The following is a 26,719-nucleotide window of genomic DNA, read 5'->3' as shown; positions in this document are numbered from 1 at the left end:
TAGCCGTGCAAGAGACCCATGGAGAACTGTCTCTTCCAAAAACTGGGAGCCAGGTTTCTCACTGACAGAAAAGAGAGGCATAAATATGGAAAAGAGGACAGGACACTGCCATGAACTCATGGTCTTCAATCTAGATAAATATTGTATAAAAATAAATACAGATATAAAAGTGTCCATGTGCGTGTATGCACGCCTACTGTCCATATCTTGGTTTCAAAAAACCACTCTCCAGGAGTGGGCGGAGCAAAATGGCAGGGAGCTGACCCAGGATTCTCTCCCCTCCAAAATACAACAACAAAAGATTGGAAGAAGTGAATTTCAGAGAATAAACATAATGCCAGCTCGTTAGAGACCTACAATACCAAGAAGGTGGAGATCATAAACCTAGCTTTACACCTTCAGAGGCGCTGGAACGGTAGGAGAGAACATCGCTCCCTCCCCTAGAGTCTGCGATCGCTGCGGCGTGGATCGGGAAGGAGTGGGGGAGGGGCCGCGCGAGTGGGGGATCATCCAGGACTCCTGCAGCTGATTCAGTGGAGACCCACTGACGGGGGGAAAGCTTCTGTCCTCGGGGACCCTATAAATCAAGGGCCTTGGGAGACCAGAGAACAGAACTGATCTGAACCCAGACCAGCGCGTGTGAGTAACAGCCCCTCCCCCCCAACAAAGCCAGTGGGCGCAGCCATCTTGCCCCAAGGCGGAGAGCTAACACGCTGCTCTCGACCCCCATCTAGTGGCGACAGGCTGTAACTGCAACTGAATTCTACCACCATGAGAAAAAACCGCTCCTCTACCATCCAGCAATTTATAAAAGCCCCAGACCAGAAGGAAAACAATAAAAACACAGAATTAAGTCCTGAGGACCTGGAATTAGGTAAACTAAGTGATAATGAATTAAGAGCAGCTATAATCAAAAAACTCAATGAGGTAGAGAGAAAGATAGAGAAACAAGCTGAGTTCTGGAGTTACTTCACAAAAGAGATTGAAATCATAAAGAAGAATCAAACAGAATTACTTGAGATGAAAAACACAATGGACCAGATAAAACAGAATACGGATTCCCTGAATGCCCATGTAGACAACATAGAGGAGAAAATCAGCATAATCGAGGACAGACAGGCTGAATGGCGCCAGACAGAGGAAGAAAGAAAACTAAGAATTAAAAAAAATGAGGAAAATCTCAGAGAGATAATGGATTCAATGAGGAGTAAGAACATAAGGATGATCGGAATTCCCGAGAATATGGAAAAGGAAAATGGAGCAGAAAGTGTGCTTAACAAAATTATTGAAGAGAACTTCCCAAATCTAGGGATCAACGGAGAAATGTGTGTAGGGGAGGGTTTTAGATCTCCTAGATTTGTCAATGTAAAAAGACCCACCGCAAGGCACATAATAGTAAAGTTGGCAAATAGGAATGATAAGGAAAGAATACTCAGGGAAGTAAGAAAAAAAAGAGAATAACCTATAAAGGAGCCCCTATCAGACTGTCAGTGGATTTCTCTACAGCAACCCTACAAGCTAGGAGAGAATGGAGTGATATATTCAAAGCTTTAAAGGATAAAAACCTTCAGCCAAGAATACTCTATCCAGCAAGAATTTCCTTCAGATATGAGGGAGAAATTAAATCTTTTCCAGACAAACAAAAGTTAAGGGAATTTGTAACTAAAAGCCCTCCATTACAAGAAATCCTCAAGAAGGCTCTCATACTTGAAAAAAGGAAAAAGGGAGAAAGGGGACACAATCCACAGACTAGGGAGACCGATGGATAGAACCAGAACAGGATAGCAAATATTCAACTATAGCATTAGGGTAAAAATAAGGAAACTACCAAAACAAGGATGATCTTAGCACTCTAACTACAAATTAATAAGACGAGTTGGAATAAAAAATGAAAATAATTATTTAGGAGGGGAAGAGCAAAGGGTCTAAATCAGTATTGGTCGAGTAAGTAAGAGACCACCAGAGAATAGACTATATTATACACGAGATTCTAAATACAAACTTCAAGGTAGACACTAAAATAAAGTACAGAACAGAGTCACAAATCATAGATAAGGAAAAATCTAAGAAACCCAGCATAAGAAATTGCAGTATTAAATGGGTAGTCTAAAGCACACAGGAAAAGAAACACAGGAAAACAAGATAATGAGCGACAGATTGACAGCATTAAGTCCACATGCATCAATAATCACTCTCAATGTGAACGGATTGAACTCTCCAATAAAAAGACACAGAGTGGCAAAATGGATTAAACAACAAGATCCAACAATTTGTTCCCTCCAGGAAACACACCTCAGCCCCAAGGACAAACACAGACTCAGGGTGAAGGGGTGGAGGACAATACTTCAAGCAAATAGCAAGGAAAAAAAGGCAGGTGTTGCAATTCTCATATCAGACCGAGTGGATTTCAAAATAAGACAGGTAAAGAGAGACACAGAGGGACAATATATAATGATCAAAGGGACACTTCATCAAGAAGAAATAACACTTATAAATATCTATGCACCCAACACAGGAGCACCAAGATTCATAAAGCAACTATTAACAGACCTAAAGGAAGATGTTAAAAACAACACAATAATAGTAGGGGACCTCAACACCCCACTCACATCAATGGACAGATCATCCAGACAGAAAATCAACAAGGAAACAGTGGAGCTGAATGAAAAACTAAAACAATTGGACTTAATAGACATATATAGATCACTCCACCCTGAAGGAGCTGAATACACATTCTTCTCAAGTGCACATGGAACATTCTCTAGGATAGACCATATGTTGGGAAACAAGGCAAGCCTCTACAAATTTAAAAAAATTGAAATAATAACAAGCATCTTCTCAGATCATAGTGCTATAAGGCTAGAAATTAATTACAAGAAAAAAGCTGAGAAAGGCACAAAGATGTGGAGGCTAAACAACACACTATTGAACAAGCAATGGATCATTGAAGAAATTAAAGAAGAAATAAAAAAATACCTGGAAACAAATGAAAATGATAGCATGCCATACCAACTCATATGGGATACAGCAAAGGCTGTATTAAGAGGAAAATTCATCGCAATACAGGCACATCTTAACAAACAAGAAAAATCCCAAATTACTAACCTTAAAGCACACCTAACTGAACTAGAGAAAAAAGAACAAATGAAGCCCAAATTCAGAAGAAGGAGAGAAATAATAAAAATCAGAGCACAAATAAATACTATTGAAACGAAAAAGGCCGTAAAAGGATCAATGAGACAAAGAGCTGGTTTTTTGAGAAGATAAATAAAATTGGCAAACCACTAGCCAGACTTACAAAGAAAAAAAGGGAGAAAGCTCAAATAAACAAAATCAGAAATGAGCGAGGAGAAATAACAACAGACTCTGCAGAAATACAACAGATTATAAGAGAATACTACAAAAAACTATATGCCAACAGAATGGATAACCTAGAGGAAATGGATAAATTCTTGGACTCCTACAATCTCCCAAAGCTCACTCAAGAAGAGGCAGACAATTTGAACAGACCAATCACAAGGAAAGAGATTGAAATAGCAATCAAAAACATCCCAAAGAATAAAACCCCAGGACCAGATGGCTTTCCTGGGGAATTCTACCAAACTTTCAGAGAGGATTTAATACCTATCCTTTTCAAGCTATTCCAAAAACTTAGGGAAGATGGAACACTTCCTAACACATTCTATGAGGCCAACATCACACTGATACCAAAACCTGACAAGGACACCACGAAAAAAGAGAACTACAGGCCAATATCACTGATGAACACAGATGCAAAAATTCTAAACAAAATTTTGGCAACCAGAATTCAGCAATTCATCAAAAGAATCATACATCAGGATCAGGTGGGATTCATACCAGGGACACAGGGATGGTTCAACATCCACAAATCAATCAACGTGATACACCACATCAACAAACTGAGGAATAAAAACCACATGATCATCTCAATAGATGCAGAGAAGGCATTTGACAAGATCCAACAGCCATTTATGATAAAAACTCTGAACAAAATGGGCATAGAAGGAAACTACCTCAACATAATAAAGGCCATATATGACAAACCCATAGCCAACATCATACTCAATGGGCAAAAACTGAACCCCATCCCCCTGAAAACAGGAACGAGACAAGGATGCCCTCTATCACCACTCTTATTTAACATAGTACTGGAGGTCCTGGCCAGAGCAATCAGGCAAGAAAAAGGAATAAAAGGAATCCAAATAGGGAGGGAAGAAGTGAAACTCTCGCTGTTTGCAGACGACATGATCTTATATATAGAAAACCCCAAAGAATCCATTGGAAAACTCTTAGAAGTAATCAACAACTATAGCAAAGTTGGAGGGTATAAAATCAATTTGCATAAATCAATAGCATTTCTATACTCCAGTAATGAACCAACAGAAAAAGAACTCAAGAATACAATACCATTCACAATCGCAACAAAAAGAATAAAATACCTTGGGGTAAATTTAACTAAGGAAGTGAAGGACCTATATAATGAAAATTACAAGGCCTTTCTGAGAGAATTGGATGACGACATAAGGAGATGGAAAGACATCCCATGTACATGGATTGGAAGAATAAACATAGTTAAAATGTCCATTCTACCTAAAGCAATCTACAGATTCAACGCCATCCCAATCAGAATCCCAATGACATTCTTTACAGAATTAGAACAGAATCCTAAAATTCATATGGGGCAACAAAAGATCCCGAATTTCTAAAGCAATCCTGAGAAAAAAGAACAAAACGGGAGGCATCACAATCCCTGACTTCAAAACATACTACAAAGCTACAGTAATCAAAACAGCATGGTACTGGTACAAAAACAGGTGCACAGATCAATGGAACAGAATTGAAAGCCCAGAAATAAAACCACACATCTATGGACAGCTTATCTTTGACAAAGGAGCCGAGGGCATACAATGGAGAAAAGAAAGTCTTTTCAACAAATGGTGCTGGGAAAACTGGAAAGCCACATGTAAGAGAATGAAAATTGACCATTCTTTTTCACCATTCACCAAAATAAACTCAAAATGGATTAAAGACCTAAAGGTGAGACCTGAAACCATAAGGCTTCTGGAAGAAAACGTAGGCAGTACACTCTTTGACATCAGTATTAAAAGGATCTTTTCGGACACCATGTCTTCTCAGAGAAGGGAAACAATAGAAAGAATAAACAAATGGTACTTCATCAGATTAAAGAGCTTCTTCAAGGCAAATGAAAACAGGATTGAAACAAAAAAACAACCCACTAACTGGGAAAAAATATTTGCAAGTCATATATCTGACAAAGGCTTAATATCCATAATATATAAAGAACTCTCGCAACTCAACCACAAAACATCAAACAACCCAATCAAAAAATGGGCTGGAGACATGAACAGACATTTCTCCAAAGAAGATATACTGATGGCCAATAGGCACATGAAAAGATGCTCATCATCGCTGATCATCAGGGAAACGCAAATCAAAACTACACTAAGATATCACCTTACACCCGTTAGAATGACAAAAATATCTAAAACTAATAGCAACAAATGTTGGAGAGGTTGCGGAGAAAAAGGAACCCTCATACACTGCTGGTGGGAATGCAAACTGGTGCAGCCACTATGGAAAACAGTATGGAGATTCCTCAAAAAACTAAAAATAGAACTACCATACGATCCAGCCATCCCACTACTGGGTATTTATCCAAAGAGCCTGAAGTCAGCAATCCCAAAAGTCCTGTGCACCCCAATGTTTATTGCAGCACTGTTTACAATAGCCAAGACGTGGAAGCAACCTAAGTGCCCATCAACAGACGAATGGATAAAGAAGATGTGGTACATATATACAATGGAATACTACTCAGCTGCAAAACAGAACAAAATCATTCCATTTGCAATAACATGGATGGACCTCGAGAGAATTATGTTAAGTGAAATAAGCCAGCGAGAGAAAGATAATCTGTGTATGATTCCACTCATATGAGGAATTTAAAACTATGGACCAAGAACAGTTTAGTGGATACCAGGGGAAAGGTGGGGTGGGGGGTGGGCACAAAGGGTCAAGTGGTGCACCTACAACATGACTGACAAACATTAATGTACAATTGAAATTTCACAAGATTGTAACCTATCAATTAACTCAATTGAAAAAAAAACCACTCTCCACTAAAGAGAACCTGTGCTCCTTAGAGAAATCGCTGATTAAGGCTGAGGCTGACACAGGATAAGAATAACCTGGAATATTTTGCATCAGAAAGTAAGGAAGTGATCCAGGAATGATATAGACAAGTCAAAACAACATAGAAGTCTCTGATTTGGCAACGGATTCTCAGATATGACAAAAGTATTAGAAAGAGGAGAAAATACAGGTAAAGTGGACTTCATCAAAATTTAAAATTTTGTATACCAAAAGATATTATCAATAAAGTGAAAAGACAACCTTAGAATGGGAGAAAATATTTCCAAATCATATATCTGATAAGGATTTAATATCCAGAATATATGAAGAACTCCTAAAACTCAACAACAGGGGTCCGGCCCCGTGGCCAAGTGGTTAAGTTCGTGCTCCACTTCAGCGGCCCAGGGTTTCGCTGGTTCGGATCCTGGGGGTGGATATGGCACTACTCATCAAGCCATACTGAGGTGGCATCCCACATGCCACAACTAGAAGGACCCACAACTAAAAATATACAACTATGTACCGGGGGGCTTTGGGGAGAAAAAGGAAAATTAAAATCTTTAAAAAAAAAAAAACTCAACAACAAAAAGACAAACAACCCAATTTAAAAAAAGGCAAAATAACTGAATAGACATTTCTCCAAAGGTATACACATGGCCAACAAGCAAATGAAATGTTGCTCATCACTAGTCATTAGGGAAAAGCAAACCAAATCCACAATAAGATACCACTTCAACTTACCAGGATGGCATTAAAAATAATTATAATAGGAATATAGTAAATGTTGGGGAGGATGTGGAGAAACCAAAACCCTTGTATATTGCTTGTGGGAATGTAAAATGGTGCAGTCACTATGGAAAATAGTGGTGGTTCCTCAAAAAGCTAAACATAGAATTACTATATGAATCAGCAATGCCGCTCTAAGGTATGCACTCAAAAGAACTGAAAACAAGGATTCAAAACAGATACTTACATGCCAGTGTTCATTACAGCATTATTCACAATAGTCAAAAGATGGAAACAACCCAAATTCCATCAGAGGATGAATGGATAAACAAAATGTGGTAATACACATACAACGGAATATTATTCACGCAATAAAAGGCATGAAGTTCTGCTGTATGCTACAACATGAATTAACCTTGAAAACATGCTAAGTGAAAGAAGCCAGACACAAAAGGACAAATATTGTATGATTCCACTTATATGAAATATCTAGAATAGGCAAGTACATAAGGACAGAAAGTAAAATGGTGGTTGCTAGGAGCTGGGGGTAAGGGGGAATGAGGAATTAATGTTTAACAGGTACAGAATTTCTGTTTGGGGTGATGAAAAAAAGTTTTAGAAATAGTGGTGATGGTTGTACAACATTGTGAATGTAATGCCAGTGAATTGTTCACTTAAAAATGGTTAGGAGCTGGGGTACAGGGGGTGAAGGAGAGCACTTATGTGGTGATCAAGAAATAACGTACAACTGAAATTTCACATTGATGTAAACTATTATGAACTCATTTAAAAAAATTTTTTTAAAAACAGTTAGGGGCTGGCCCCATGGCTCAGTGGTTAAGTTCACACACTCCACCTCAGCATCCCGAGGTTTCACCAGTTTGGATCCTGGGCAGACCTAGCACCGCTCATCAAGCCATGCTGAGATGGGGTCCCACACAACAGAGCCAGAAGGACCTACAACTAGAATATACAACTATGTACTAGGGGGCTTCAGGGAGAAGAAGAAAAAGAAAAGAAGACTGGCAACAGATGTTAGGTCAGGTGCCAATCTTAAAAAAAACAATTATAAAAAATGATTAAAATGACATATTTTATGTTACATATACTCTGCCACAACAAAAATTCTTTTAAAAAATTCAGAAGCTAACTTGAAGGGACTCTCGCTGGTCAAATGTGGACATCAAAATAATGATAGCAATGGAATAAAATAGGAATCCATGAGTCCACAGCGATATAAACAAAGTTCTGGTTTTTTTTCTTAAAGGGGGTGATGGACAGAAGAAAAAGTTCTTCCTCACAACAGAATGCCTACATAATAAACGTAGAAAGAACATTCTAATTATAAAATTATCCATTAAAAATGATATTAATAACTAATTCAGGCAAGAAACAAGAGTGGTTGCTAAAACTTAGTGGGTGAGGGTGGGATGAAGACTGGCAGAATCATATAGTTGCAAAGCATCTCCCCACAAAACACTAATTTCAGGAGAGGAGGCTAACTTCATAGTGAAGAAATTTTGCAGACCCCATCTTAATGAAGTGATAAAAGTTAACACCACCAATAAGGAGACAAACCAACAAGATGTATAACCTAACAGGATGCAATAAAAAGAATACAGCATCACTTCAGGGGTTGCCCGAGCAAAAGTGCATAACCTGAATCTAATCATGAAGAAATATTAGACAAGCCTGGATCAAGAAACATTCTACAAAATATCTGCCCTGTATTCATCTTGTCCAAAACAGTGAGCCATCAAACTCAAGGAAAGACTGAGGAATTCTCTCAGATTAAAGAAGCCTACAAAAATATGACCCATGAGCTCAGATGAGAACTTTTTGCTATAAAGTCCATTACTGGGACCTTGTTGGAGACATTAATGGGGTCTCTGGTGAAAGGTTACAGGAGTTCTTTGAATTATTCTTCCAACTTCTATAAATTTAAAAATTGTTTCAAATAAAATGTTTTAAATGTTCTAATGTTTTCTTTCCACAATACAAAGAATTACTAAATACAGCCCACTGACAAAAACAAAAATACTAACTAGCATGGTTTTCCTAATTGCTCAGAACTTTATTCTCTTACCAATATAGACAATTACTCTTTGCATGGTTTACAACGTAGTGATTTTTTCCCCTAAAACAACAGCTATTTCCTATTCACAAAGTCTTTCAGATAGGAACTCTTCAAGGAACCCACCTGACAGGGAACAGCTTAGAGATCCAGAAAGATCCAGCCAGCAAAAGCTATAGATTTTGTGACAGCATAAAACCTGCAATGTTACTACAGACACCCACACTTGTGGTGAAGGTGCAGGAAAGCAGGAGGGTGTAAAAGTAGAAGCACTTTCCACTCCACTGCCCTGTGTTATTTTTATTACAAAACTTATCTGTTCAGTTTTTTATCTGCTTACTACCTATAATCCATACTCAAATGTAGGCTTCACGAGAGTAGGAGTTTTTTATCCCCAGAGGCTAGAAGAGTACCTGATATATACCAGACACACAATAAATATTTATCAAATGAATGAATATACTATACAGAATGAACTCTATACTCTGAAAACAAAGAATATAACTTCTTTTAATGACCATAGTACACTTAAAAATACTAATACTGATGAACTAATGAACCATTAATGATAAATGAATTTCAAACAGCAGAATAAGAGTACAACAAACATTCTATGATCACAGAATAACTAGAATATACTATGTCAGAACCAGTATAAAATTGCTATATATCAGAATGTATGGGATATAGTTATAGCAATGCTTAAAGGAAATTTCAAAATCCTAGTTATGTTAATAAATAAGATGGAAAGAAAAATAAACTAAGAATCCAAATTAAAATGTTAGATTTTTTTAAATGGAAACATAAGCGTTATAGGCTTTTAGAAGGCAAACTGAAAACATCTATTAAAATTTAAAATACATAGGCCATTTGACCCAGAAATTTAACTTTTGGCAATCTGTTCCATAGAAACTAAAGTACTGTTTCATAAAGACATTAAGTACTCGGACTTATTGTGGCACTGTTTTGTACTGGAAACAGAGTGAATATTCATCAATAAGTGAACAGCTAAATTATTTGGTATATCCACATCATGGAATATTACTTGGCAATTAAAAAGATTCAGATTAGAGTTAAGTCCATACTTGAAGGGATTTCCACAAGCCACTGAATGAGAAAACCAACTTACAGAAAAATATATATAACATGATCTCATTAACAACAATCAAACACCCCAACTGCTTATGCAAATAGAGAAAAATACAGTAGAACATATACAAAGCTGTTAATATGGCTGTGGGAACTAGGGAGTCTTATTTTTTATTTTATTTATGTAAAATTATACACATACAAGAAAAAATAAAATGCTAAAAGACAGAGAAAGAATAAAGATAAAAACAGAAACCATCACTTAAAAATTGAAAACAGTAGAACTAAAACCTAAGAACTATTACTTTGAGGGAATATAAACCATTAGCTAATCTAATCAAAAAAAGTTCTTTTTAAAAAAATAATAATTTTGCCTTTCATATTTAGGTCTTTATTATACCAGATGTTTATTTTGACACATCAGGCTTCCTATGTCACGTTTTTTCAAATGGATGGCTGTTTGTCCCGGCACTATTTATTGAAAAGTTCATTCTTTCTCCATTTGATTTGTAATGCCACTGTTGGTATATCTCAAACTCCTGGATATGTCTAGGTTTGTTTCTAGACTCTCTATTCAGGTTTACTGTTTACATTACTACAGCTTTATAAGTTTTGATATATAGTATTTTGAGTCTTTGCAGCTTTTTCAAGACTATTTTTGCCAACTGGCCCTTTACTTCTTCACATTAATTTTAGAATCAGCTTGCCAACTTCCATGGAAAAAAATCCTGGAATTTAGACTGGAACCAGATTGAATTCATACCTGAATTTAAGGAGAACTGGTATGATACTGTCTCTTCTCAGCCAGGGATGTCACATATATGTTGCTCTTTTTATTCAGGTCTTTTTAGATGCTCTTTAGAAATGACATATAATTTCACCTATGTAGGTCTTACACACTTTTGTTAGATTTATTCCTACTATTCCTTATAGTTTTTATGCTATGGTAAATATTTTTAAATTACGTTTTCTAATTTATGCTAATAGTTATTTATATCATATTGAACTTTGCTAATTTCCTAATAGTTCTAATAGTCTATAGACTCTTGAGTTTTCTGCAAACATAATTATACCATCTATAAATAGTCTTGTTTCTTTCATTCTAACCCTTATAACTTTATTTTTCTTACTGTGGGGGCTGAGACCTCCATTACCACGATGAACAGAAGCAGTGATAGCAGGCATCATTGCTTTGTTCTGATTTTAAAGCAAATGCTTCTAAATTTACCATCAGTACAGCAAATGTGCATTTATCATATGAAGGAAATTCTCTTCCATTCCTACCTGGTTAAAAGTTTTTATGATTACTGTGTTAACTTTAACACAGTAATTAAAGTTTATCAAAGTATTTTTCAGCATCTACTCTCTATTGCTTCTTTTGGGAGAGACAGTCTGCCATGAGTTCTGAATGTCCCTGCACATCCCCGCCACGTATGCCAAAGTGCAACACCTAACCATCCACCAATACTGAACAGTTTCTGTAGCTGGACACACAGACAATTCAATAGGCCAAGGTAACCACAGCATAACTACTGTGTGATTGCTCCTTCCCAGGGAAAGAAGGATTGACTTGCTTCCTGCTTGCTACAAAAGGTACCAAGCTCTTGACTCTGGTTCCTCGGCAGCACTGCATCCCACTCTATGTACAGCCATCATCTCTGCCTGTCACATTTCCCTGTGGGACTTGGGGAGAGGGAACTGTCACCACCACACTGATGCCCCTGCTGACTGCTGTGCTGTGAGTTACAAACTGCCTTACTATGATCCATTGAATCATGAGGTCTACTTTTGGCACCTAGGGAGTTGTGGCAGTTGACTTCTTTCATTTTTCTATGGGTTATTCTCTGACAGTTTGTAAGAGATGTTGAAAAGACTTCTTTTATAACTTCCAACACTATTACTGTGAATCCATTTAAAAAAAAAAAACTATCAATCTGGTTAAATCTGTCCATCTTTTTTTTTTCCAACTATTCTATCAGATGCCTCTATAAGTAACCAAAGCATGATTGAGGTCCTTTCAAAATGTGTTTTCCCAACAGAACTTTACTGATCAAAACAAAGCAACTGAGAAAATGCCTTATAATAGGAGACATTTTGTAATGATTCAAATATTCTAAAATACATGACTTGCCTTCTAATTAAGCAAATATATACCTTATAATCCATACAACACATTAAGAATAATAATTAATTTGATAAGAATATATTGAGTTCAAATATTTTAAATATATATTTTTATTACCAATTACAAAATGCCAATAGACACAGAACACTAGCTATTAGGGCTACTGTCATATTGCATAGTCACAAAAAGAATATAATGCTTGTCGTTTCCAAAATTTTAATCCTAATAAAACATATTGCATCTATGTGCCTTGAGGTTAGATTTCAAAAGCAGACAGCTCAGTTAGTCAAGTATCAAAGTAGTTATGTTACTATTTTTATTTTTTTACCTGTATTCAGGCTGTCGGCCTGCAGAATGATCATCTCTTGTCCACCTATAGCCAGATTCATCCTGTAAAATAAAAAAGTTACTTAGATATTTGTTTATATCATTTTGCTCAAGGAGGATGTATCTAACACTACTACTGGAAACTAGTCTCTGAGACCAAAATAATATGAGGGCAAAAGCACCTTTCTAAATTTCTCTGAGCTTCAAAGGCATAAAAAAGACAAAAAGATACACCAAGTCATCCATTCCAACAACTAATTTATTGAGTGGGATCCTGTGCTACCACTTAGCTCTGTGAAAGGGCCTAAAGTATTTCTTGAGTCGGCCCTGACAGCCTTACTCCCGAAGACATACACACCACCACAACAGCTACGGGCTGCTCCAGGACAAAGGCTCAGTTCACATTTAATCAAGCATACATTTCTTGACCTTTCATTTTTATTCTTCCTTTTGTCAAGTTCTCTCACCAATTTCCAGACAAACTCAATGAATTTACTCCTTTACACCACTTATCTTGGTCCAGCTTTCTTTCCTCATCTTACTTTCCATTAAAAACATTGGAAACAATAAGAAACCATCACTTATTAACAAGTTATATTAGAGCAAGACGTGGCACTAAATTTAATCAAACAAAGCACAATCTGTCCTCTGAAAGAGATATATTTGAAAAGGTGGATAAAAAAGAACCACATAGTAATCTACATCCAATTACTCTAAAATTATACATAGAACAATATAACATGTGAATTAGTCAGAAACACTGATTCAGCTAAAATGAATTCTATCTTCATCCTCCTCTTTAGCATCACATACCCTACTCTTACATAAGTAAATGTATTTATCATTTCCTTCTCAACATTAAATATAAACAAACAAAAGAAAAAACTCAACAGCTTTAATAAAATATTGGATCAAGTAGTTTGCTTTATAAGACTGAACTCTAGATAAGAATCAGTGTCATGAGAATCCTAAGCATCTCAACTGGGATTGTTTGTTTGAAGAGAATTTAAATAGAAAATGTATAAAGTATGAACACACATAATTTGTAACATAATAGAAAAAATTATTGTTGAAGCACTACTATGCTACATGGTTTTAGAAAAAAATTATGTTCATGAAGATTCACACAAACTGGTCCAATGAATCCAAAATTCCCTATCTACACTAAATGGCCACAGGGTTTTCATAATAGGGATCACAACTTTATACTTAAGTAAGAAACAAATTGTTTCTTCCTGAGACTATGTGGAAGAACAGTCCCAATGGCAAAATCCAGTATTTCTAGAGTAGAGATAATGCATAATGTTTACTTTTCAACATCAAATCCCTCTTCCTAAAGGAACAGTGTGACATTTAAAAACTGAAAAAAACAATCAATTCTATGAGTAGTAAGGAAGCTGTAACATTCCAAACTTTAAAAACAAGCACAAGAAAAGACTGAATGGTCTCATTACCACTGTAGAATTGTCAAGGATCACTATGATGTAGTAGTAAGAGAAATGGACTCCTATACATACCCACCCTTGTAAACCACCTTACCTCCATTTCTTCAAGTGTAAAGTATGGAAACTAATTCCAACAGCCAATGTGAGGTCAAATTTCATGATAAACAATGTTTGAATATGTACTGTTAATTATAATATTATATAGTAGGGAAGGGGAAAAAAGAAAATGTAGGAAAACAGTCCAGTAGAGGAATGTTGTAAACATGCAACCTAGGTCAAAGGAATTGCAACAAGGAATAGTTTCAATCAAGTTCAATGACAGATTACTACAATAATAAATACAATACTAAATACTACAATAAATACATACTTCTAGATTACTAAAGATGACCAAGAGAAACAAAAAATATAATAGTAGTAATAGTAACAATAGCAGCTAACATTTAAAAAGTTATAGTACAGGCAATGTTTTGAGTGCTTTCTAATCTGAGTTAGTAAGTAGACTTTAATAATATCTATAACAAAAATGAGACTGAGTCTCAAGAACTTTAACCCAACCTCACCCACAGCATTCCATCATGACGAAAATAATCAAAGTAATTATAAGTGGGCACATCCAGTAAGAGAGGGTAACCACCTGCTCATCACTCATTGAGTACAAAGGCAATAAACAGATTACCTTTATCTGGTTCTGCAAATCCTTGCCAACTGAGGGGATAGAAAAGCAGGCTAGTTGGAATTAATGTCATGTAGAAAGAGCTATCCAGAGTGTTTACCCACTTCGCCCAGCACCCCAGGATTCTTGACTACCAGTTCCCATTTGACAGCTCCAGCAGGCAATTCAACAGAGCATCAAGCAGGAAGTGTTTATTCAACTGCCTCCATGGCCAGTCACATAAACTTCAAAAATTACATGATTTTTAAACTTATAAAAAATAACAATTAGTACATGGGGGAAATTTACATACTCCTCTGTGAGGTGGACCACTTCTTCGATCATGAGAAAAACTGCGGCCCTCGTCATAGTCTCGGTAATCAACATGACTGTAATATCTATTGTAGCTTCCTTCACCAGGTCTGTCTAGTAGTGGTGGTTTCTTTGGCACAATATTAACTACTCTATGGTAGCCATCCTAAAACAGACAAAAAGAAATATATAAAAATCACTAATTTCTCTATTTGGTTTTGGAAAGGTTTTTTAAAAGCACAGGAGTTCTTATCCTTAATCAAATTAGGGTAAATGTATAAAGAAACAAAAACGCATTAATGAAATAACATGAACATAACTAATAGTAAGTTCTTCACATGGATCAAAGGAAATAAAACTGTTTAATGAAGAAAGCCAGGTGTTTAAAATAACATGCAGCGATGAGAAAAACCAATCATAAGCAAAAGAAAAGATACAATATTATTGTTTTGATAAAAAAATGCAGAAAGAATGCTACAGTAGCTCTAATCCCTAATTGCCTAGGAATTTTCAAAATAAAACCATTTAAGATAGCACACATCTTTAGCCTACTGTGTTTGAAGTATACTCTTCAGAAGAAATACGAGGTTTTTACACACAATCAACAGTAAACAGAGGTAACATTGAGCTAGAAAGACTGAAAGGAAACATTTTGCTATTTCTCCAGCAGCACTGGAGAGAGGAGAGCTTTTGACTTCACGGTTTTGGAAGCAAAATAAAATCTGATACAAAATTTCAACTAATTTTCAAAGTAATATGTTGTTAGTGTCTTAAAGATTTAGCAACTAACTGGATTTTCTGTAGGGGTTGGGAAATTGGACAGATGGAGAAGAACACATGTCTTAGGTTAGTGGCTGTCGGGAAATAACTGACAAAAATGATTACCACGAGTAAGAACTAGAGAGCTACAGAACACGGATCTATAATTAATCTTGTCTTGAGCATTCATGGTATGTCTTACTATCCAGTCTCAGACGAGATATATGTGAAAGAAATTAGAAAGCTCTCAAAGTATAAGACAGACATGATCAATATGAGTTAACTAATTTGACAAAATGAAAAACCAAAACATAAAGCCCCACATTCAGTGCTGGTTACTTTAAGTCTCACTTTCATTATCTGTAAAACGAGACTGAGACTAATACCTACCTCCTGGGATTGTTGTGATGACTAAATAAAAAACATTGTAAAGCATTTAGCGTAGCAGCGCACATGAAGTGCTCAAAAACGTTTGCTATTCTGATTACTACTTTTGCAAGTCTAAGGGAAAATAGCGTCTATTTCCTTAAATTACTTCTTTGCATTAATAACTACAACTATTCAGTTATTAAATTACAATATCCTATTCAAATTTCCCAAAAGGTAGGAAATTTGTCAGTGTGCTGGGAAAAAACAAAATCAACAGTTCATAAATATTTGAGAGCTAAAATGATCAACCTAATTTTTTTTCCTTGGGGACATAAAGTAGTTCCCTTCTTTAGTATGCTAGACATTAAATTGCAAGATTTATTCTGTATGTTTACATAAAATGTGGTGCACAAATGAATTTATTGACCCTTTCTTGTAAATGTTATCTTTCATGGAGATTTCCATTAAATCTAAGGAAATATTGAGCATCTAAAAAATTTGGCATTAGCAACATTACAATTTACAGCATTTTCTTATTCAAAATTTGTCACTCATACAGTTAGAATCACTGATTTCTCCAATTCCAAGCAACCATAAAATTCCATTCCACAATATCCATGTTTGTTTGCACGTGCTTATTTGGAGGGATGGTGGGGGAGTATGCGTGTCTAAACACTTCAATGAATAGAGTGCTTATGACTTTACCAAGCAGCCTCTTCCTTTGTTCAACTCCCCCAATTACTAGAAGTTATTTCAGAATTGTAAAATATATATGGTAAAACTTCCAAAGAAGCAAAACTCAAATCACATTTATATATTTAACAAACTGTTTTTACAAACTGTTTTCAAATAAGTGAAAAAAATCATTCCAAAGTCGTTAATCAGCAAAGAAAAAACTCCTAATGATAGCTCTATTATCTAGCAATGAAGATCAAATTGACATTTTCTACATGTTTTGAGAAAATGTTCAAATATAAGTACAATATACCATCTCTGCTATGTAGGCATCTAATCTTAAAGAAAATTCCCTAGCTATATGAAAAGATTTAAGGAAATGAAGATTACTACAGGAGTCTCTGACAAAGCAAGACTGTGTTTTCAAAGAGAGTTCATATTTTATTCAGATATATCATTCAAGGGTTTCTTTTTCTTTCCAATAAAATCCATGATGAGAGGCACAGATTTCCAAATTTTTCTTTCAAAAGCTTATATTATTAAGAAAGTTCAAACACTATTTTATATTACCTGTAATGCCAGACCTGAATGGAAATACCACCACTATTTGAAATTCTTGTACAAATCATACATAGAGCTATAAGCATGTAATTTTCCTATCTAAATGCTAACAGAAGTACACAAGCCTTCAGGTATTGATAGGTTTGGAACCTTCATTTTAGAAATATCTTAGAAAACAATGGCACCATTACATACAAACAAGAAATAAAAATTATGACATAAAAAATATCTTTAAAAGTTTTTAAGATAACAGGATCATTTTCAATTATTTTAAAAAAGAACTCAATGGAATTGAAACATTTCTATTATTTAAAATGCAGATATTTCAAATCTTGAGTTTGGACATAAAATCTCAATTTACCTCAATGAAATAAATTTTCACCACTTCTGTTCATTATGAAAAAATCTACAACATCCCTATTAATTAAACAGATCAGAGTAGACCAATTCAATATAATTGTTGCATAATTATGCCACATATCAATTTTCTGTGGATATTACTAGAATTTCCAAAATTACATGTAGAATCTATCAGATTTGCTCCTCCAAAGTTAGTGTTAATGGTATGGTCAATCAGTCCAAAAATAAAAAGTCTATGTAGCTCATACAAAATAAAAAGCCTATTTTAATTAATCATTTATCTACTCCGGCAGGATGTAGAAAGCAAAGACTTGCATATAAACTTAAATACTTTTTCGAAACGTTCTAATTCTATGAAATTTAGACTTCCATATTTGTCATTATCTTAGGGGTGAAACAATTCCTACCCCAAGGCCCTCTGAGTTTCTGAAATAAGGATTGTTCACAGTTTGCTTGTGCTAATGAAAATCTGATCAGATTAAGATACATATTAAATTAGTTTTGCAATTTTAAAATCTGAAATGGTGATTGTGTTTTGTTACAAAATAAGGAATTATTTTTTTTTTCTTTTGACGAAGATCAGCCCTGAGCTAACATCTATCCCAAATCCTCCTCTTTTTGCTGAGGAAGATTGGCCCTGAGCTAACATCTGTGCCCCTTCCTCTATTTTATATGTGGGACGCCTGCCACAGCATGGCTTGATAAGCAGTGCATAGGTCTGCACCCGGGATCCAAACCATCAAACCCTGGGCCACCGAAGCAGAGCACTCTAACTTAACCACCATGCCACCAGGCTGGCCCCAGCAATTATTTCTTAATTTGCTATAAGTTTAAATTTAATGTAACTACCTGCTATGAGAAATGCTTTCGTTTTAGTAACTAAAAGCACCAAGTCTGATGGTTTTGTTTGATTCAATATATATAAAAATCTGTGTCAAAATTTCCACACTGTTTAGTCTCATTATTAGCTGGGCACAAATTGTGAGGAATACTATGTTTCTTTAAAATCACTTATATGCCACTGTCATTAAAATATACTTTGCACTCATTATAATACAAAAAAATCTTACTTAAAATTAAAAAATTTTAATATATAAGCCCCCTGCCCTTAAGCATCCTTATCTTTTAGAGACACACAATGAAATATTTACTTGCATTTGAAAATGGTATCATGGATTTACTTCAAAATAATCTGAGAGGGAAGAAGTGGTGGAGGCATAGACAAAACAGATTGACCGTGAGTTGATAACTGCCGCTTGGATGATTTCTTCATGGGAAGTTCATTATATTGTCTACTTTCATATACTCAATTTTTGCCATTATCAAAACTCAAAAACAACTAAAACACACTAACCTACCAGCAAAATAACTAAGTATGATGGCACATGTAAATAACACAATTAACTTACAGATTGAATGCAAGCTTATGGGCACAGAACCCTCACCTGTCTTATTCACTGCTCTATTCCCAGCACTTGTAACAGCACTTGGCACACAGTAAGCACCACATACATAATATATATTCTGCTTGGCTGTCTTAATTTTATATTACTTGTGGCATCATATGCACTGTACTAGAAAAGTACCACAAAACCACACCTAACTAAAAAACTCTATTACACAGGCTAGTAAACTTTTGCTATCATAAGTTTGAGGTTTCCTCACTTACATCCCTCAGATTTTGTGACATGAATTTTTATTGTAGTACTTATTGGTTTAAATTCACTCACTGAATTTCCAATGAAATATTGGTGTTTTGATGTTTCTGGGTCATTTCAACAGCTTTTGGGAACAATGGGTCAAAATTTGAAACTGGAACTGCCCCCAGAAATTTAGGACATACTGTTACAGAATGTAGCCACAAATTGATCATATCTCTCTGGAAATAGTGACAACAAAAAGAAAGTTATGTTCTTGCAATTCTGTCAGCCAAGAAAGTATAATACCTCCTAGGGCAGCTCTCCACAGAGGAGCACTACTAAATCAAAACTCAGCCAAGGAACACTGAAGATTCTCATTTCATGTATGTAATTTTCACATTAAAAACACTGGAAAAAAATTGCACTTTAGCTAATGAGTGCACTGTTATCCACAGTTTACTTTGAAATATATCCAAAAACTTAGGTAGATTAAGTCAATGGGTAAAGGACAGTTAGAAGGATAAATATATGATAAAGCAAGTTTAGTAAAATATTGATAGTTGAATCCAGGTGGTGAGTAAATAGGGGTTCACTATAAAATTCTTTCGATTTTGATGTATGTTTGAAAACTTTCATAATAAAATATTGGGAAAAGTTGTACTTTCATGGGTAAATTTACATGAACAGTGGCTACATAAAATAATAATAAAATGTGGGGCATAAAGAGAATAGGAATTAAAATACGCATGTGAACATTTTAAATAAAAGTGTTTCATGAAATAAGGGTGGGAAGAAAAGGAATATTTCCACATTAATACATTTTAAACAATATAATATGGAATATGTATGTAATTGAATTGCTAAATTAATTAGACTTGACTATTTCAAGTTGGATAAAAGAAAGATTTCTGGATTATATTTTGGATACATTTATCTATTTTTTCCTTTTTTTTCCTTTTTATTGCAGTAACACTGGTTTATAACATTATATAAATTTCAGGTGTACATCATAATATATTTCAATTTCTGTGTAGATTACACATCATGTTCACCACCCAAAGACTACTTACACTCCATCACCACACACAGGTGCCTGATTACCCCTTTCACCCTCTTCCCTCCCCCCTTCCCCTCTGGTAACCACGAATGCAATCTTTGTCTCTCTGCGATTGTTTGCTGTTGTTGTTATCGTCTACTTATGAGTGAGATCACACAGTATTTGACTTTGTCCCTCTGACTTATTTTGCTTAGCATAACACACTCAAGATCCATCCATGTTGTCACAAATGGCTGGATTTCATTGCTTTTTTATGGCTGAGTAGTATTCCATTGTGTATATATACCACATCTTCTTTATCCTTTCACCCCTTGATGGGTACCTAGGCTGCTTCCAAGTCTTGGCTATTGTGAGTAATGCTGCAATGAACATAGGGGTACATGTATCTTTATGCATTTATGTTTTCATGTTCTTTGGATAAATTGGGTACATTTATATTTGAGAATATATGGAACAGATATCTGTCCCATATATTTCCTACAAGGCCTCAGAAATTAAAATAAGTCATGTTCTAAATTCCCTAAAGAATTTATTTATTATTTTTTTTCTTTTTCTCCCCAAAGTCCCCCCTGTACATAGTTGCGTATTTTTAGTTGTGAGTCCTTCTAGTGGTGGCATTTGGGATGCCACCTCAGCATGGCTTGATGAGCAGCGCCATGTCTGTGCCCAGGATTCAAACTGGCGGAACCCTGGGCCGCCGAAGTGGAGTGCGCGAACTTAACCACTTGGCCACAGGGCCAGCCCCAAGAATTTATTTTCGATTGGCTAAACACTCCAACCAATGACAAGAATTGTAGAAACACTCAACTATCCCAAGGAAATATATATATTGTTATATAACTACTTAATTATAAAACCTAATTACATAACTCATTTAACTGAATGTGATAGAAAAATTTTTAAAAAATACAATGTTGCGGCTCTTGACATCACTATCCTCAATCTTTACAATTCTCACTGCAACCAAGATTAGAAAATCTTTACTTAATATGTATTTGTTAAAGGAATAGAAAAAGAAGGCAGAGAGAAGCAGATAGGACGGCTTCAGCCCCAGTTGTACTACAGTACCCAGAATATACACGGCTAGTGTTTTGAGCCTAGCAGAACCTCTAAAAACTCTGAAACTGAAACTTGCCCCCCATTTTACAATAAGCCAATGAAAAATGGACATTTTATGTCGCAACTTCATTTAAATGTTCCATATTAGCTACCTGTCCTCCATCAAGTTAACAAGATGGCCTCACACAACTGGAATTTTATCGGTATCTAAAAGCCTTTCTGTCACAAAACTTGATAAAGGCTAAGAAATCAGATAAGCCCACAGAAATTACAAGCTTAATAGTAGAAACCATGCTTTTAAAAATAAGGGCCTTATAGACATCTAGAATATAAACGTAGATATTCTGTGATAACCAATTTCCCCCCAGTAGAGGAATACACGTGTATGCTTACATGCAGACTCTCTGGAGTGTACCTCTTTGGGCTTTAGTCTCCTATCTACTCAAGTTTAAGACCAAACAAAAATCTATGTAAAAGCACCTTATAAAAGTAACTTCTTACTGATACAGAAGTGATTTTAAAAGTGCTAAAATAATGTCTGGTAAATGTGTCGAGTTGTACATTGAAGAGAAGTTTCTCAATACTCAAATTCAGTATAACATAATATCAGCACCAAGATACATGTCCAATTGCCTTCCCAGGTTTATCAAAGCTAGAAGCTCACAAAATAGCTCCTTCTAGTAATGAGGTCATACTAGTGTAGCAGGGACCTTCTCAAGGTCCCCTTTCATGTCATACTTTATGTCATATTCAATACTTCCTCCAATACATTTCTTATGTATCTGAATTGGGAATGAATGGGGCAAAGGGAGAAGTAAGAAAAAAAGAGAAATGCAATAAAATTGCTTTTCTATTAGAAAACAGAATCCAAAGATAAAAAATAAAACACTGTCTTTCTCTATCCCAAGAATTAATGTTAGTGGGTTCTCACTTTTTAAAGGATTAATTAAAGTTTCATATTTAGGAAAAAAGATTGTACCTTTTCAAAACTTTAAATCAAGTTTTTATTGAGGTACGACACACATACAAAAAAGTGTACAAGTCATAAACGTACTCCTGGATAAATTCTGACAAGTTAATCACACTGTGTAATTACCACCCAGATCAAGAAACTGAACATTCCCAGCTTGGCAAAAGCCTTCCTGTGCTCTCTCCCAGTGACTACCTGTCTCCCAAAAATAACCACTTTCCTGGCTACTCATGTCTCTTTTGAAATTTAATATAAAGGGAAGCATACAGTATATACTCTTGTGCCTTGCTTCTTTCTTTCAGTACTGTGTTTGTGAGGTTCATAGTTGCTGCATTTGGCAGCTGTCCATTCATTCTCATTGCTATGTAACTGCACAATTAACTTATCCACTCTACTGTTGGATATTCAGATTGTTGCCAGTATGGAGCTCTTATGAATAATGCTGCTTGTGAACATTCTTGTATATATCAATATGATATACCAATACAGTTTTTTAAATAACATCAGGTGATCTCTGCTTTGTAAGCAAATATTTTAAAACTTTTAATAAGTTATATTTTTATTAGATCCAAAGTCAGAAATGACAAGTTTACTGATTTACATTTCTAGTTCTAGTGTCACTTATCAAACAGTTTAATCCAAGGATTCAGTGGGTCCATAAAATCTGAGGTGAACATAAAATTACTTTTTTACCTAAATGTAGGCAACAAACACCACAATAGCAATAGCGGTATCTGTGGCTTCATCACTAACAGAAATCATAGATAGTTTTATATCATGTCACAGCTGCCTCAAATATCTCAAAATATCACTCACACTCATCACTACTTTGAAAATATAGCAATAAAAGCCCCCACTAGCTCTTGATATTTAATGACCTACTATACTAAAGTAGTATATATTACTACAGCACAAATTTGGCTTTTAATAGTTTGATAATTATATTCAAATATAAGTAGTCTCCTTTAATTCTGTGTATTTTACAGTTTTAAAAATGCTTTTCTGGTGGCCAGCCCCGTGGCCAAGTGGTTAAGTTTGCATGCTCCGCTTCAGCAGCCCAGGGTTTCACTGGTTCTGAACCTGGGCGTGGACATGGCATAGCTCGTCAGGCTATGCTGAGGTGGTGTCCCACATAGCACAACCAGAGGCACTCACAACTAGAATCTACAACTATGTACTGGGGGACTTTGGGGAGAAGAAGAAAAAAAAAAACAGCAGATTGGCAACAGATGTTAGCTTAAGGCCAATCTTTAATTAAAAAAATGCTATTCTGAGAAGGGATCCACAGACTTCACCAAACCACTAAAGGTTAAAAGGGCACAAAAGGTTAAGAACCTATGCTTCATTTAACTACAACGTAGGTGGGAACATAGAAGGCAAAAGGATAATGTCCAAGAGCCATTAAAGGAACATAATATATTAAGGGGAAGGGAAGGTTTTAAATTACTAACCAAAATAAGGCCAAGTTCACCAGAAAAAACGTATCTGAGTCTTGTGGAGGGGGGATGTGGGAACACAGAAGGATTTATAAACTAGGAGAGGCTGAGTGGGGGGACAGAGAAACCAACGTAATGGAATTAAAAGAAGAAAAAGGAAAGGAATGAACCTGTACAAGGTCTGGGGATATTCTGTGCTCTCAAAAGGAAAAAAGCAACCCAGGCTCCTCCTCCTCTAGGAGGAACCAAGTAGCCAGAGACCTTAAGGAAGTAAGGTTTACCTTTAGACAGAGACAGTTGAGTACATCTAGGCTGATTTTAATGGCAATTGTGATATAAAATATTCTCTATCTGCTTACTGCTGATAAAATTATTTTAAAAAGGAAAAGAGCCTCTCTTTCACATTTACACACACACAAATGGTATAAAATGAAAATGTTTGAGTTTATTTAGATTTTACTACAATATCCTCATTCATTGAGCATTTTCATCACCTGTCATCTTCACCTCAACACCTGTCTCATCAGTGACTTCAGTGTTCATCTACAATCCTATTTCGTAACTCTGCATATAAGAATCACCTGATGAATTTTTAAACAACACTGATGTCTAGATCCTACCCACAGAGATTACGACTTAATTATCTGAGATGAGGCACATACATTGGTATTTAAGAGCTCTCTAGGTGATTTTAACGTACAGCGAAGAGTGAGAGCCTCTAATCGAAATCACTGATCCAAAAATCTAGCCTCAAAGTTTTTTTGATGTCAATTCCCATGACCTTCACCCATCCTCTATTCCCACCACCATACACTGGACTTTAATCACTCAGAACTGTTCCGTCTTGGAAACTCTACCCACCAAAATACTAATTGCCTATCTTTCTGCTATACCCTGGTCTTCAATCTCACTAGGCCTTTCTTGTCCCTCAATCCCTCACTTCTTTCAGTCCATTGTCCCTCTCACAGCCTTACGCCCTTTCTTAAATCAGTCCACATCACATAATACATTACCTCAATAATTCTCTGGTCAGAACCTTCAATATCGTTATCTCCCTGGTCCACCATTCATCTTGCAATCTTAAGTCAACACAACAACTTGCTTTCTCCACTCCTAAACTGGGCTACTTAGGTAATAAAGCACACAATCCTGCAGACTGGTGCCCTCTTAAAATTTACAGTGCACAGACTTACTGGCCTCTAGTAAGTCTTTTTAAATGTCTCTGGTCAGGAGACACCTAAGTGGCTACTCCAAAACTTCAGTGCGGGCCTCAAGTCTCCCTCCACCTCCTCAACTGTCAATAGATGATCCTGCCACCTGTTACTTCAGAGAAAAACGAAGGCTATTAGATATGAACTTTCTCAAATCCATTCTCACACAAACAATGACCTAACTAGAGGTCTGGAGGGTCCTTCTTATTTATCTTTATGACACTAATATAACTGAGTATCCCCATCTTAGCACTCCCTCTTCCCCAGCTTGCCTAGCCATAGCCTCCTGGCAGGTCTCTCTACTTCCAATCCTAACAGTTCTTTAAACCAACTTCCACTGCAGTCTCTGCTATGATGTAACACAGCATGCACACATACTGCAGAACGGTGTGATGAAGGTCTTATATCATAACTTTTTCCATGATTTCATCATGAGTATTTCCCACTGATGTCTAAAATTATATTTCTCTATATAAATCCCTGCCTACACTTTATGGCTTCTAAAATATTCTATTGAGTTCTATAAATGTTATACCATTCAACACTGAGAATTGTTTTGAAGATTAGGAAGTTCATATATAAAATTCCTCACTTACAGTAAGCAGGTACTAGTCAAATGTATATTATAATAAATTACCATTTAAAGTAAGTTATCTCCTTTCCGAAAATACCTTATATTATAATTGGAGCCACATAAATACGTTACATTAAAAGAAAGAAAAACTTAATCAGAAAACAAAAAAAAAAGGTAATTCCCCAAAACTGAAAACAAAATAACAGAAACCTAACTATATATCCAGTTGGTGGGATAACCACACAGGAAATTATTTTAAGCATTTTTGAAATACAAATTCCTAATGGGATATATCCTTGGGCAGGTGAGGGTCCTAAAAATAAATTTTTTTTAAAAAGTCATCCCTTTTCCCATCCCTGTATTAGTCCCACATCATGTTTATTATATCACTTGTTTGTTGTTCTAGGTAAACTATAAAATAATTTTATCAAGTTGAAAAAAATTTAAAAATTGAGATTTTGAGTAGAACATAAAGGCTATAAATTAACCTGGAAAGAAATGACATATAGTAATAATTAAGTCTGCTCATTCTGAAATATGGTAGGCCTCTTCATTTTTTCCATCTTAAATCATTTTAGATCAACCCCAACCTAAGCTGTAACCAAAGTCAAATGACAACCCTGAAGATGACACCACCCATCTAAATGGGCTGTAGGATTTACTTATGATATATAAGTAAAAAACAACTAACATATAAACAAATATCTGTGACCTCTGATGGTGTATAATAAATCCATAATATATCCACATACCATCACCACAAGCCCCATCCCCTGGTGCTTAGAATGGGCCTGTGTAAAAGGTCAAGACTGATGACTTCTTGACCTTCCCCAAACCCTCCCTTGGGTCTCTATAGAGGATTTTCATTAACCACTGAGCTCCTCCTATGTGCCAGGTACTAGATATAGTGCTGGGAATACAAAAATAAGCAAAACAGCAAGCTCCTTGAGAAGAGAACCTGGTTCAAAATTGCCACTTCCCAAAGCAACAAAGAGACAAGCAGTAGGACAGAATACCAGAAGCCGCCCGCCTGCCCCGAGCTGCCCCTTAGAATTTCACAGATCCAACTTGCAAACATTTTTAGGAATACAGAAAAACAGGTAACAGTCAATAGTAAGAGCACG

At 35.7% G+C, this 26,719-nt stretch overlaps 1 protein-coding gene across 16 annotated transcripts in view; it reads right to left on the bottom strand.

The window, feature by feature from the left end:
- The window catches only part of PPHLN1 (periphilin 1), a 130,301-nt gene that overhangs the window by 90,114 nt on the left and 13,468 nt on the right, over positions 1–26,719 (bottom strand). For 8 of the 16 annotated variants that reach the window (XM_005611088.3, XM_070271261.1, XM_070271259.1 and 5 more), the window contains 2 exons: positions 14,926–15,090; positions 12,514–12,575 (listed from right to left, as the gene is read on the bottom strand). In XM_005611088.3, coding sequence (XP_005611145.1) covers positions 12,514–12,575; positions 14,926–15,090 — 227 coding nt within the window. The remainder of the gene's footprint in view (positions 1–12,513; positions 12,576–14,925; positions 15,091–26,719) is intronic. The other 8 variants (XM_014740961.3, XM_070271266.1, XM_070271264.1 and 5 more) reach the window with 1 other exon arrangement.

The sequence above is a fragment of the Equus caballus genome, chromosome 6 (assembly GCF_041296265.1).
Source record: "Equus caballus isolate H_3958 breed thoroughbred chromosome 6, TB-T2T, whole genome shotgun sequence".
NCBI classification, from domain to species: domain Eukaryota; kingdom Metazoa; phylum Chordata; class Mammalia; order Perissodactyla; family Equidae; genus Equus; species Equus caballus.
The sequence above is the reverse complement of the archived record's forward strand: the minus strand, read 5'-3'. Positions and strand labels throughout refer to the sequence as shown.